The sequence below is a fragment of the Elephas maximus genome, chromosome 22 (genome assembly GCF_024166365.1).
Source record: "Elephas maximus indicus isolate mEleMax1 chromosome 22, mEleMax1 primary haplotype, whole genome shotgun sequence".
NCBI classification, from domain to species: domain Eukaryota; kingdom Metazoa; phylum Chordata; class Mammalia; order Proboscidea; family Elephantidae; genus Elephas; species Elephas maximus.
In genome coordinates, this window is record NC_064840.1 from 81,103,713 (window position 1) to 81,119,055 (window position 15,343).

Consider the following 15,343-nt stretch of genomic DNA (forward strand, 5'->3'; position numbering starts at 1 on the left):
TAACCTCTTTCTATCCCTGCCATCCCAAATCTACCTAAAAGACACCTGTGTCTGCTCACTCATCCAAGCTAGAAAACTGGAATTAATCTAGACTCCCCTCCCGCCCCACCTCAATATTCATCAGACAAATCTGAAGAGCGTAAAAAGTTGACTAGATCGAATGGCACATGAACTGGAACTTCAGTGACAGGTAGAACTACATGTGTAGAAATGTGGGGAGGGCCTTTTTAGGCACGTGCACACGCACATGTGTAAACACACACAAAGCTAAGTTCACGAACAGCAGATAGCGTAAGAGAACAGTGAGGAAATGGAAATGTGAGAGAGAGACTAAAAAAAGTGTTCACTGTTTTGACTCCACAACCTCCTTCCTCTCTAAACCACTGACCTAGGCCAACAGAACTCCCACTTCCCTTGCCAATGACTCATTAGGAGTGGACAACTGCCAAATTAGCCGATAAGACCTCAGGAGGACACTGCCAGGGCCACTTCAAAGAACAGTCCTTGTTCCTAAAGGGGACTTTCTTCCTCTGGATGTCTTCTTGTGTGGCTATGGTGCCTGAAACTGCAGCAGTCACCTGGCCAATATCCCAAGAGTTAATCCAACTCACAGGAGAAGGCAGGGCTAAGAAAAATCCAGAAAAGTAGTGCTGGAAGCCTATGCTCCCCACAGGGAGCAGATCCTACCCCTGGGCCTATCCTACCACTGGATTTTGTGTTATTTCTGAAGATAATAAACTTCCTTATAGTTTACACCAGTATTAGTTGGGGTTTTAATTGCTGCATCAAAGCAATGGCTGAATAAGGGGATAACAAAGGTCCTGACCTCTGTGATAGTTAATGTTATATGTCAACTTGGCTAGGCTATGATTCTCAGCGGTTTGGCAAAAACTATGTAATCACCTTCCGTTTTGGGATCTGATGTGAAGAGCCAATCAGTTGAAAGGGGAGCTTTCTTGGGGTGTGTGGCCTGTCTCCAGTATATAAAAGGAGGCTCTAGCAAAGCTCACTCTCTTTCTCAACCCTGCACTCTTCTCATCGTCTGACCTCAGCTCTAGGGACATAAACCTGCAGAGGTCTCTGGCCTGCCATCTGACCTACAGATTTTGGATTCGCAGCCCCCACAACTCCGTTAGCCAGTAGAGGCCTCCAGCCAGCCCCCTGACCTACAGATTGTGGGTTTGTCAGCCCCAGAAACCACATGAGCCAGCAGAGGTCAGCCTGTTGCCTGACTCATGGGTTTGAGAACAAGTGAAGTCTATGCAAATAAATAAAAAAAAAAAACCCGCTGCCATCAAGCCCAGTCCAACCCATACTGACCCTACAGGACACAGTAGAACTGCCCCAAAGGTTTCCAAGGAGCAGCTAGTGGATTCAAACTGCCGACCTTTTGGTTAGCAGCCTGAGCTCTTAACCACTGCGCTATCGGAGCTCCATATAAACATATATAGAGAGAAATACACTTCAAGGAAATGGCTCACACAATTGTAGGGGCTGGCAAGTCCCAAATCCATCGATTAGGCAATAGGCTGAAAACCTCTGCCAATCAGTTGAAAGGGGCGTTTCCTTGGGGGTGTGGCCTGTCTCCAGTAGATAAATGGATGTGCTGGCAAGAGACCAAGAAACAATGAAACAACCCACTGCACCATCAGGACTCTAATAGGAGAATTTTAATCAAATATGTTGCTGGGGAGGATGTGATCAGGCTTGCATTTTCAAAAGAATCAGTTTAAGAGGGAGCCAACATGGATGCAGAGAGACCAACTGAGAGGCTGTTGCAGTCATCCAGGTGAGACATGACGGTAGCTGGGACCAAGTGGTGAAAGGAGAGATGGAAGGAAGGGAATGGATGCAAGATCCTCCAAAGATAATAAGACAGGACCTGATGATGGGCTAGATATGGAGAGTGAAGAGGATGAGATGTCAAGAACAACTCCTAGGCTTCATGCTCAAGGGACTGGACTTTATATGGAGCCCTGGCAGTGCAGCAGTTAAGAGCTTGGCTGCTAACCAAAAAGTCAGCAGTTCAAATCCACCAGCTGCTCCTTGGAAACACTACTGGCAGCTCTACTATAAGGTCGCTATGAGTCGCAACTGACTCAACGGCAACAGGTTTGGTTTTGGGGGGTTTTTTTAGACACTGATATAAGTCCCTGGCTGGCACAAGCGGTTTACGCTCGACTACTATCCTCAAGGTTGGCTATTTGAACCCACACAGCAGCACCATAGAAAAAAGTCCTAGAGATCTATTTCCATGAAGACTACAGCCAAGAAAACACTATGTAGCAGTTCTACTCTGTAACACATAGGGTCGCCATGAGTAGGAATCGATTCAACAGCATTGGGTTTGGTTTTTTGGGGGGGGAGGGAGGGGCTAGTCACTGATAAAGGGAACAATGCAAGACAGGTAGGAACAGAGATCCTAAGATGTTTTGGACTCATTGAGTTTGAGGCACCACTGGGACTGTCAAGTGGAAATGTCAAGTAAGCAGGTGAGTAAACGAGACCAAAGACGAAATCTGAGCCAGTCCCCAGTATAGAGATGGTTACCATGGGGGACTCAAGGATGAAATTCTCTAAGAGGGAGAGAATGAAAAATGAGACCTCGAGAAGGACCAAAAGGCAAATCTGGTAAACGTACCAAGTTCCTGAATTAATCTAGGGGTTAAAATATCACTAAGAGAAAGGTTTAGTGAAACAAACAAAACAATCAGAAGGAAAAATATGATGAGATTAACAACTCTGCCTCAGGATAGATGCATTGAAATTTCTGTAATATTTAAGATGTTATTTATGTCTAGCAAGTTGGCAAAGCCAGCACGCAGCCCTCACGTACCTATTTGTATGCACTGATTTGCATAGGAGGAAGGAGCCTTCTGGAAGGTGGCTCGTTTGCAGGTGCTCAAGCATGGAGCCTAGGGAGAGCTTTGGCCTTGAGAAAGAAAGTGTTGGTTTGGCCCAGGACTGAGCCAGGTAGAGGGACAAAAAAACAGGGCTGTCTTCACAAGAGTTATAAACAGGGACATAATGTCTTCAGCTTCTATTAAATACCATTTTCTGTCAAGGTGATTCAGACTCAGGGTGACCCCACGTGTGTCAGAGTAGAACTGTGCTCCACAGGGTTTTCAACGGTTGATTTTTCAGAAGTAGGTTCCCAGACCTTTCTCTTGAGGTGCCTCTGGGTAAATTCGAACCACCAACCTTTCAGGTAGTGGCCAGGAGTGTTAACCATTTGGTACCATCCAGGGATTCCTCAGCTTCTATAATTTTGTTATTGTTGTGTGCCATCAATTCCAAACCATCATAGCAATCCTAATCTTTATAGGAGCAGATCACCAGGTCTTTTGTCCCACCGAGCAGCTGGTGGGTTCAAACTGCCAATCTTTCAGTTAGCCGCCAAGCGCTTAACCACTGCGTCACCAGAGCTGATTACAACTTCTATAGCAAGACAGGAAAAAAAAGCATGCCTGACTGAAAGAGACAGGACTACACTCCCAGCTTCCATAAAGGATATAATGTGGCTCTGCCTCAGAAAAAAACTAAATGACCTCAGTATGCCTGTGTATCCAGCTTTCGGGGACTGAGACAGTAGGACCACAACAAGAAATGCGCCTCTGCACAGACCGGAAGTGGTGGCACAACAAAATGGAAGTGCTCTGCAAGCACCAGGAATGGAAGAACGCAAGTGAGCTTGTTCACAAATACAAGACACACTGCCTGTGGACTCCCAAAAATGTTGGCGGAGGGGAACACAGCAAGGGGATGAGGTCATGCAAGAGCAGATAAGAACAAATGCCTATAAAATTTAAATTATTACTAGTAATGTAAACTAATACATATCAGTAGATGAGAACTACAGAAACTGATTACTTTAGAAAGTAATTTTATCTATGTTTCTAAGAGCTGTGTTTAATAAGAAAGCTTATTAAATAGAGCCTAGCAGCCTTAACAGGCAAATCTGCTGCAAAAGGCCTCTTTAAGTGTTGAAAACCAAAGATGTCACTTTGAGGACTAAGACGTGCCTGACCCAAGTCATGGTATTTTCAATCACATCCTATGCATGTGAAAATTGGAAAATGAGAATGAAGACCGAAGAAGAATTAATGCCTTTGAATTATGACCTTGGCAAAGAATATTAAATATACCATGTACTGTCAGAAGAATGAACAAATCTGTCTTGGAAAAACTACAGCCAGAATGCTCCTTAGAAGGAAGGATGGCTAGATTCGGTCTCACATAGTTTAGACATGTTATCAGGAGGGACCAGTCCCTGGAGAAGGACATCATGCTTCGTAACAAGTGCAGAAGGTCAACGAGATGGATTTACCCAGTCGCTGAGACAATGGGCTCAAGCACAGCAACAATTGTGAGGATGGCACAGGATCAGGCAGTGTTTCATTTTGTTGTACACAGGGTCACCATGAGTCGGAAATGACTTGATGCCACCTATAACACAGCAACAGCGTAAACGAGGAGACCTGGTGGCGCAGTGGTTAAAACACTTGGCTGCTTACTGAAGGGATGACAGTTTGAACCCACCAGCCACTCCTCGGAAGAAAGATGTGGCAGTCTGCTTCCATAAAGATTACAGCCTTGGAAACCCTATGGGGCAGTTCTACTCTGTCCTATAGGGTCGCTATGAGTTCGAATCTACTTGACGGCAATGGGTTTTAGTAGCCTAAACAAGTTAATGTGTCTTATTCAAAAAATGTTCACTCCTTTTTACCCCTTGGCCTCAGAGGCATTTTACTGATTTTTCTTTATATCCAGCTCTGGGGCTATTCATATCTGGAACCCCAGGATGACTAATGTACCAGGACTGGCCAGTCCCTAGAGTAGCTGATAAGCGCGAGGACATGCCTCACACTCCTCACTGCATTCTCCCAAAGCAGCACCTAAGCTGTAAAGCCCACCAAAATACACAGAACAGAAACCCACTGGGCTTACTGGAAAGCTCCACGGGGCTTGGAGAAACTACAGAGGCACACACCCCAGGACTAAAGCAGGATGTGAAAATGAGTGACATGGACGCAAGTCCTGGCCATCAGGGCTTCCTGGAGAGCCCCTGCCATCCCCACCCAAACAACCAACCCTAGCTCAGAAGGTGACCTAATGGCGAGGGAGGAAAATACAAGTTCCAAGTTTCCAATTCCTTTTTTCTTTCAAAAGTAAGGCTCCCACAGCAAGTTCGCATGGGATCTTTTAATGCTAACAGCATTGGACAGAAAATATTCCTTTTCTGCAGCCTGAGCCCTCAGCTCCAAACTTGCTGGGTCACCTTTTTAGTATGGCTACATGCACTATTCTGACCCAGGGAATCATACATTTTAAGGAATCTAGGGCACTTCCGACCTCCACATTTACATGGGAAATGAAACCTAAGATATTTTTAAGAAAGCAATATTCAATTACCAAGGTGACATCACAGAATGCTCCAAAAACAAAAGCAGCTCCCAATTCAAGAGTTAGAAATACAACATCCTAGGAATGACCAGGAAAACTCTGGTGGTATAGTGGTTAGTGCTACAGCTGCTAATCAAGAGGTCGGCAGTTCAAATCCACCAGGCGCTCCTTGGAAACTCTATGGGGCAGTTCTACTCTGTCCTATAAGGTCGCTGTGAGTCGGAATCGACTTGACTGCTATGGGTTTGGTTTTTTGGGTTTGGGAATGACGAGAACTAAGAAGGCTCCCACTGAAACATTCAAGTTTGGAGACTTTGATGTTTGTATTTGTGTATAAACAGTGGGTCCCTTTTGGTTTGAGGCTGAATTTACAGTTCAAAGAGAAAGTTAGAACACTCTTGAGAATACCCCTGAACAGATCTGTAATAGCTAATAATAGTACCAGAGAAAAAGCTCTCTCACTCTTAAGCCCATTCCCTCTCCTCTCCATCTGCGGGGTCTCCTTAGCTCTCACTTTGCGCCATAGCAATGGCATAGAACTGCTCCTCTGAAGAACTTCCCACTCACATTTCCACCTGATATTTTTAAAGCCTAGCTCTGATGCTATCACTCTAGTGCTCAGTTAACAGCTGCCCACGCCCACGGAGTAAAATCCAGCTCTATTCTTTCATCCGAGGACTTCCACAGCAGGGTTCAAAGTACCTTCCTGCTTCCCGTGACTCCTCTCACGTGCTACTCGCTAACAACTCAGACCTCAAACCGAACAAGTACTCTGACGCTAAAACCGTTCTGGTTTGGGGTTTCTGTTTTTTGTTTTTTCTGTTTATTTGTTTCTGGTTTTTTACAAAACATGAAAATATGTATTGCTTCCTTTAGACAGTTTTGCCAAATTCAAATTCACATTTTCCTCATTTCTTAGGCTATTTTTTGCTCTTTTTGCTTAGGTTTTTGTTTGTTTTTTAATGTTTTAGGTTTAATCATGTACTATATCTTTCTACATTCAAGTTATTTTCACTATATGTACATAATATGTTTACCAAGTTTAAGGAAAAGTTTATTCATAATAGAAGGTACAGAAAATATATAATTTTCCTTTAGATATATATACTATTCATATATCAAGAGACTATCAAGAATTTCGCTTTTAGAATACATATTTGTATTTGTTTGTATATGTATAAAATACATTTGGAGGAATAAATAGCTATTAATAGCTGCTGCCTAAAGGGAAAGGAGTTTTTGTCACTGTATTTCCTTTCATATTTTTTAACTTTTTTAACCACGTAATTATATAACTCATGTAAAAATTAAATTAAAAAAAATTAAGAATGCTAGCAACATTTAAAGTAAAACAACCCTTACACTTAGGCAGGATCTTATGGTTTATTTTCCACTAATTACCATGACTTAAAGCCCATTGTTAAAATGCAAACAAATAATCTGAAGACAGTGAGTGTATTATGCCATTACCCACTGCCAAGTTATTGAGGATTAGTTTATCACATTAGCATAAAAAGAGAAAGCCACAAAGAGGCTGTGAATAATCTCCTTATTCCTGTTTCTTTACCCTCTCTCCTCAAATAACTTTTGTATTAGAAAAAGAACTCATTTGGGAATCCTAGAGCTCCAACGCAAGCCAACTGGAGCAGCAGGTCACTGTGTGAATGTCTGCGCTGTCTCTACAAACATCTGCCTTCCCATCTCATCATCTCTGTTAGTCAAATCTACTCAGCTGAGAGGCAGGGACAAGGAGCATCTGGTTCATCTCTGACTCTTTCCCAAAATCAAAAGCAGGGCCATACACTTAGAGAATTAACCGAGCACGTAATGCCACATATTGCAGCCTCTGTTTGACCCTTCTCTAGGAAACTGGCTGAAATTTCAAATCTAAAAATGTCAGCTGTTCTCATCTCAAATAATAACTCATTCATGCAGGCAAAATCCACCTATCAAGAGCCTACTGTGTGCCTGGCATGGCACTCTGCAACTAACTACGCAAAAAACTCTAACGAGATCAGAATAAGAAATATGCAGTACTTATTCAAGAAATGTTTGTTTATTAATTACATTTGATTAGCTTCTTGAACTTTACTATCTGCCTAAACTTTGGAAAGTCTTTTACTATGTTTCCTTCACATGGCAGTGAACTTTAGTTGCCCATATGCTACCAAGCACCCAATTTTGTGAACTTTTTTGTATCAGCTCCTCAATCCTCATTAATTAATGGCTTATTTATTTTCTAACTCACAGGACATAAATATAGAAGAATCTAATAAACTACAATGTAAAAGAAAAGAGAAAAAGCCATAGACTATGTGACAGAAAAACTGACAGTTAAGGAAGTCATTCTCTCTATTGTCAAGATCTAAAAAAATATTCCTTTTTTCTATTATTAGATGCACTTTGAATTCCTGGTAAAGTAGTGATAAGTTTTTCTAAACTACTGATTCCACTTGCCCTATTTCTCTTGCTGTTGCCTTGATTAGATGCTGCGTGAGGGTCAAGTAACTGTGGCTGGTATCTGAGGCTCCAGCTCCAGGCGAGTTAAATGGCCCAACAGAAGACCATGCTACAACCTCAGATGAGGAACAGCATACGATGACAGCCCACTCAGCAAAGGCAGACTAGTAACTGTTATGTCAGGAACAGGCTGGCCCCAGAGCATCACAGCTCCAGTCTGGCCTGGGACAAAATCTGTTTTTCATCAACCTACCTGACCTTACACAAAAGCTTCCCTAATACTTGAAAATACCACTGGATGTTATTTCTACCTGGAACTTTAATCAAGAGTGACTACCATCTAAGTAAAATCAAAATTCTTCAACACAGGAGATGGCCAACAGATACCCAACTAATTGCAGAGGAAAAGCACTAAGTTATTGACCACAAATGAACATCATTTTCTTCATTATCACTGGCAAACATTTCCTGAGCTCTTACAAGGTCCAAGGGATAAGTAAAGGTATCAGTCATAGGCCAACCCAATGGCAACAAACAACAACAGCTACATGGAGTTCCTATCTGATAACTACATTGAGATGCACGCAGAAGGACTGGACCATTTCTAGACATGAAAGCACCTCATGTGCCTTGCCACCCATCCATCAGTGGTGGCTCGTGTGTTGCTATGACAGTGAACAGGTTTCAGCAGAGCATCCAGGCTAAAGAGGTGAGGAACAAAGGCCTGGTTATCCACTTCCACAAATCAGACAATGAAAACTCCATAGATCATAACAGTTTGATTGATCTGCAACAGGTCAAAGGTACTGTACAGGACCTAGCAGCGTTCAGCCACGAGTCGGTGGCTGACCTGACCGCAGCTAACAACAACAGGCATGAAAACACCTTTGCCTTTTGGTTCAGGCTTCTCTAGCTGCCTATTTTGACAGTATATGCATTTTTTTTTTTCTCTCTCCCTCTGAAAACGGAAACCAAGATGGAAAAAAAGGGAAGGATGGGTGAATAGAAGGATGGATCTTGGTGTCTGACGTGTCTGGCTGACACTGAAAGAATTCAAAACGTATAGGAGTTGGAATGTGTAAAGATTCTTTTCTTCTTGTTGAATCAAAATTTCTGTGGTAGTCAGTTATCTTAAGAGGCTCCATTTGATTCACTGCTAAAGAGCCTCCCCCTCCACATATGTTAGATGACCTGTGTGGTCCAGCTCCTACCCCACAAAAGCCATAGATACCTTGTACTACACCACATGCTCATGCTTCCCCACTGTTCCGTTCATAAAGAGAAAAACAACAACAACAAAAGACTTAAACACAAATTATTGTAAATACAGCACAATCAGAGGCTTGAGTAAATAGCCCCAAACCAAAAAAAAAAACCAAACCTGTCCCCATCGAGTCGATTCCGACTCATAGCGACCCTATAGGACAGAGCAGAACTGCCCCATAGGGTTTCCAAGGAGCAGCTGGTAGATTCAAACTGTTCATCTTTGGGTCTGCAGCCATAACACGCCTATCTCTTAACCACTGCGCCACCAGGGCTCCAATTAAAAAAAAAAAAAACAGAATTTTAAGAGAAGAACACGCTTTTCAATTTTAACATATAAACTAAAAATTTCCTAATGTACTTTTTTTTAAAAGCTATTTTAAGAATCCTAGTTCAAAAAGAATGACCAATAATTTTATTTTTTTTAGATCGTACTTCACTGCTTCTGTTACCTGAAATCTTTTGGTAGTATACATGAGAGATTAAACACGTTGCTTCATTTTCTTTGCTTTTCCCCTTCAAAGTGCTATTTTCTCTAATTCCTCTACCAAATCATCTTTGTGGATGATAATCCAAGTTTCATCTACCCAGAGGTGCATGTGAGCTGGGACTTTGCAAGAACATATCTTCCAGGAAACAGAGGTAGTTACCGAGGCTTCTGGGCCCCACAGTGGGGGCTCTGACCAGATCTAACTCAACGACCTTCCCTCACATATGACCAGTTGCTACTGTGTCCATCCCGACTCGTGGCACCCCTGTGTGTCAGTAGAATTGTGCTCCGTAGGGTTTTCAGCGGCTGATTTTTTGGGGGAATAGATCGCCAGACCAGGCTGTTCTTACCTTTCAGTTAGTGCCTGGCACTCAACTGTTGGCCCCACACAGGGGCTCCCTTCCTCTCCCCCCTACACTTACTGTTACTGTTGTTAGCTGCTGTCCAGCTAGGGGGCCTTATTTATAAAGAATGAAACATTGTCCAGCCTGTGCCATCTTCATGATCCATTGTTGGTATGTCTGAGTCTACCTACTAGCCACTCTTGGAGCCCTGGTGGCACTGTGGTTAAGCAGTGGTTGAGAGCTCGGCTGCTTAACCAAAAGGTCAGCAGTTCGAATCCACCAGCCACTCCTTGGAAATGCTATGGGGCAGTTCTACTCTGTCCTACGGGGTCGCTATGAGTCGGAATTCACTCCAAAGCAATGGATGCTAGTCCCTCTTAATCACTTAATCCTGCTTTTGGTGTTCATAAGCGTTTATCACTAACCAAAAGTATCTCACTTATTTATGTATTGTCTGGTCCCCCACAAGAATGTAATCTCCAAAGAACAGGGCTATATGTGTCTTCTTCATTCAACCACAGCTTCCAGAACAGTACATGGTATAGGCAAATTGTTCAGTAAATAGGTACTGAATGAATTACAACTTCTCACAATGCTCTAAAGAATGGGAGCTTCTTCTAGGATCAATAAATCAACTGGTAAAATCTTGGGGTCCTTGTTTCTTATCACTGCAGAAAAAAACTAGAAGAAAAACACACCTGCTCACTAACTTTTGCTAAATTGATATGAAAAGTTTCCTTCCATTAATATACTGATTTCCTTATCAATTTGCTGAATGAAGAAGCCTCACCTTCAGCCATTATCTCAGAGCACTTGTCTCAACTGACAGATTCAGGAAAGGATAATTCTGGAAGAGAGTGTGACGCTTTTTATAAAGGAGTAAGCACGTTGTTCTTAGGTGTCATGGAGCTGCTTCCAACTCATAGCGACCCTATGTACAACAGAACAAAACACTGCTTGGTCCTGCATCATCCTCAGGATCTTTGCTACGCTTAAGCCCACTGTCACAGCCACTGTACCAATCCATCTCGTAAGCAAGTTCTATCATAAGGAACTACAAAAACCCAGGGGACTATGGTCGCTCTAACAAATATTCTTATGAAGTTTAGGCACTGTTACTTTTCTCACCCCACACTGCTTCAGCAATTTCAGCTTAATGATAGTTATCGTTCAGTCAAGCGGTGAGTGTCAACTTTTATAGGGTTTAAGAGGGAAGCTGAGAGGTAAGAAAACGTAGCTGATTTGGTAGAGGAAAACAGCGCATTTAAAATATTGTTCTTCCCTAACCACAGCCCTCCTGTTCCAGACCTCGCTGAAGGTAGCCTTCCTTTTGTCGCAAACTAGTGTGATTTCTGGCATTCTCTTTCTAAGCCACAGAAACCAGTTGGGACTATGGTGGAAAAAAGGAAAATGTGGTAAAAAGTGGGTGCACTGTAGAAAGACCAGACTTAATGGTCTGACTGAGACTAAAAGGAGCCTGGTGGTCACGGCCCCCAGACCTTCTGTTGGCCCAAGACAGGACCCATTCCCAAAGCCAACTCTCCAGACAGGGATTGGACTGGACAATGTGATGGAAGATGACACTGATGAAGAGGGAGCTTCTTGGATAAAGTAGATGCATGAGATTATGTTGGCATCTCCCATCTGGAAGGGAGATGGGAGGGTAGAGGGGATCAGAAGCTGGCTGAACAAACACAAAAATAGAGAATGGAGAGAAGGAGTGTGCTCTCATTAGGCGGAAAGCAATCAGGAGTGCACGGCAAGGTATATGTAAATTTTTATATGAGAGACTGACTCAGTTTATGAACTTTCACTTAAAGCACAATTAAAAAAAAAAAAAGTGCGTGCAGGCTTGGATGCGAGGTTCTGGGTGTGTGACCTTTGTCAGGTTAACCTGAGTCCAAGTTTCCTACTTGTAAACAGCTGCAGAGTTTCCTCCCATGGAGAAGCAGGGATAGCCGGAGCCCTAGAGTGGCCGGCGCCCAGGGTAGCGGGTCCCCAGGGTAGCGGGCACTCATGGTGGCTGGTGCCCAGGGTAGCGGGTCCCCAGAATAGCCGGCGCCCAGGGTGGCGGGCCCCCAGGGTGGCCGGCGCCCAGGGTGGCCGGTCTCCAGGGTGGCCGGCGTCCAGGGCCTGCATGCAGTGAAGGCTCACTTCCACTCACCAAGGCAGAGCAGCCTCGAGGATTCGGCACGACTACTCGGCTCCCACGGCTCTAAGCAGGGATGGCCGTCGAGCAAGAGCACACCCCAAAAGCCAGCCTCTCGGCAAACTCCATGAAGCCCAAGGACACCCCGGCGCAGGCGAGGCAACGCTCATGTCACCTCCGGGGCCGCAGACCCAGCCGGCATCCTTGGGCTGCCAGCCTCGAAGAGGACCGGGGGCGGGGGGGCTGGGCAGGACCGGGGGCCCAGGCAGGACCAGGGGACCAGGCAGGGACGGGGGTCCAGGCGGGCCGGGGGGGTCAGGCAGGCTGGGAGTCAGGCAGGACAGGGGTTCAGGCAGTACTGGGGGCCAGGCAGGGACGGGGGGGCAGGCAGGACCGGGGGGCCAGGCAGGACCGGGGGGCCAGGCAGGACCGGGGGGCCAGGCAGGACCGGGGTGTCAGGCAGGACCGGGGGGCCAGGGAGGACCGGGGGGTCTGGCAGGCCGGGTGGCCAGGCAGGACCGGGGGTCAGGCAGGACCGGGGGGTCAGGCAGGGACGGGGGGCCAGGCAGGACCGGGGGGTCAGGCAGGCCGGGGGTCCAGGCAGGACCGGGGTTCAGGCAGGCCAGGGAGCCAGGCAGAACCGGGGGGCCAGGCAGGGACGGGGGCCAGGCAGGACCGGGGGGTCAGGCAGGACCGGGGGGCCAGGGAGGACTGGGGGGTCTGGCAGGCCGGGTGGCCAGGCAGGACCGGGGGTCAGGCAGGGACGGGGGGTCAGGCAGGACCGGGGGGTCAGGCAGGCCGGGGGTCCAGGCAGGACCGGGGGTCCAGGCAGGCCAGGGAGCCAGGCAGAACCGGGGGGCCAGGCAGGGACGGGGGGCCAGGCAGGGACCGGGGTCAGGCAGGACCGGGGGTCAGGCAGGACCGGGGGTCAGGCAGGACCGGGGGGCCAGGCAGGGACGGGGGGCCAGGCAGGACCGGGGGGTCAGGCAGGACCGGGGGGCCAGGCAGGACCGGGGGCCAGGCAGGACCGGGGGGTCAGGCAGGCCGGGGGTCCAGGCAGGACCGGGGGTCCAGGCAGGACCGGGGTTCAGGCAGGCCAGGGAGCCAGGCAGAACCGGGGGGCCAGGCAGGGACGGGGGGCCAGGCAGGGACGGGGGCCAGGCAGGGACGAGGGGCCAGGCAGGACCGGGGGTCAGGCAGGACCGGGGGTCAGGCAGGAACGGGGGGCCAGGCAGGGACGGGGGGCCAGGCAGGACCGGGGGCCAGGCAGGACCGGGGCTCAGGCAGGACCGGGGGTCCAGGCAGGACCGGGGTTCAGGCAGGCCAGGGAGCCAGGCAGAACCGGGGGGCCAGGCAGGGACGGGGGGCCAGGCAGGGACGGGGGGGCAGGCAGGACCGGGGGGCCAGACAGGGACCGGGGGTCAGGCAGGACCGGGGGGTCAGGCAGGCCGGGGGCCAGGCAGGCCGAGGGTCAGGCAGGACCGGCCCCGCACCTCTCGGGGCTCAGAGCCGGGAGCGCGGAGGGCCGGCCGCGAGGCGCCGGGAAGACCGGTACTCACCTCCGGGGGGCGACGGCCGAGCGCCGCCAGCCGGCTCCAGGCGGCGGGGAAGGCGGGCGGCGGCGCCGGGCGGCTCCGGCAGAGCAGGGCCAGCGCGGCTCCCAGGACCACGGCGGCCGCGGCGCAGCCCAGGCAGAGGGCGAGCCGGAGCAGGGCCGCGCACGGCGCCCCTCCGCCCGCCGCCGGCCACCAGCCGGGCCCCGGGCTGCAGAAGGACACGGCGGCCAGAGCGGCCGCGGCCGCCGGCACCAGGCAGCTCCAGCCGCCCCGGCGCCCCGGCGCCGCCGCGTCCCCCCGGGGCCCCGGCCGCTCGCCCGGGACGCCTGCGGCCGACGCGGAGCTGAGGCCGGCGCCGCGGCTGTCGGTGGCATCGGGGTGCATGCTGCTTCCTGGGCCGCTAAGGACAGGCACATCTCCCGCCGCGCGGCGCCCCGGGGCTGCCCTGGACCGTGGCCTCTGCGCCGCGCCTCCTCCCCTCGCGGCTCCCGCCGCCGCCGCGCCGGAGGCCCCGGGAGTCGGCGCTCATGCCTCACGGCGGCCCACGGACCGAACGGCTCCGAGACGCCGCCGACCCCCTCAGCGACCCCTCAGCGCCGCCAGCCGGCGCCGGGCTCGCAGCTGCCGGGCGACGCTCCCGGGAGCCGGACCGCGCTGTGACTGAAGCCGGAGAAGCCTGTGGGGGAGCGGGGGCGGGGCGGCCCGCGTGAGTGACAGCTGGGAGCCCCGCCCCACCTGACCGCGCTGTGGCTGAAGCCGGCGAAACCTGAGGCGGGGCGGGGGCGGGTGCGGGGCGGCCCAGAGAGTGTTTCCGGCGGGCGGGGGGCGGGGCGGCCCGCGTGAGTGACGGCCGGGAGCCCCGCCCCGCCTGACCTCGCTGTGGCTGAAGCCGGCGAAGCCTGAGGGGGAGCGGGGCGGGGCGGCCCAGAGAGCGTCTCTGGCGGGCGGAGGGCGGGACCGCCCGCGTGAGTGACAGCTGGGAGCGCGCCCCTCCCGTCTGCGAGGGCCGAAAACCGCCCCGCCCACGCTCCGCCTCCGCCCCCCCCGGAAGCCGTCGGTTGAGGGAAAGGTTGGTGCAGGTGTTAAACCTTTGTAAATTCTCGGGCTCGCGTGATCCCCTAATTCTTCGTCTGCTCATCCCTGACAAGAAACCTTACGTTGTTTTCAGCCCCCCAAATTTCTGCCTCGTTTTCACCTGGTGTTTAAATAGGAAGATTCCTGACCCTCACCTTCACCTTTAACACCGGTTTCCTCTAAGGCCCTTCCCTCGCCACCCAGAATCCTTACATCGGAAACGAGACAAACGTGGAGGGAGCGAATGAAGCCTGCAATTCCCAGTTATGGGAAAGGCCGGAAGAAGTCTGCCTGGTGCCACAAGGTGTACACAGCAGCCAGTCACTTAGGCTCCGATTCCGTGTGTTTGTGTTGCCAGCTATTGACTACAAACGCTATTAGCAATGAAAGTGGTCCAAATAATTTTTAGAGTAGATGTTCTCCTCTTCTACCAGGGCCCCATCTGTAAAGATTACAGCCTTGGAACCCCTATGGGGCAGTTTTACTGTCTGGTAGGGTCGCTGTGAGTCAGAACCCACTGGAGCACCATGGGTTTTCCATCATGGTCACAGCCATTAATGTACAGATAACGCTTGCTGAGGTGATGGATGCCTACCATACACCA

At 49.6% G+C, this 15,343-nt stretch overlaps 1 protein-coding gene across 4 annotated transcripts in view; it reads right to left on the reverse strand.

The window, feature by feature from the left end:
• The window catches only part of SNX25 (sorting nexin 25), a 148,558-nt gene extending 134,199 nt beyond the window's left edge, over positions 1-14,359 (reverse strand). For 3 of the 4 annotated variants that reach the window (XR_007514929.1, XM_049866249.1, XM_049866247.1), the window contains exon 1: positions 13,669-14,358. Coding sequence is in view for 3 of the 4 variants with exons in the window: in XM_049866249.1 (XP_049722206.1) it covers positions 13,669-14,049 (381 nt within the window). In the remaining variant the exon portion in view is untranslated. Of the gene's footprint in view, positions 1-13,668 lie in introns of all 4 variants that reach the window. The other variant, XM_049866248.1, reaches the window with a different exon arrangement.
• Positions 14,360-15,343: the final 984 nt, after the last annotated feature.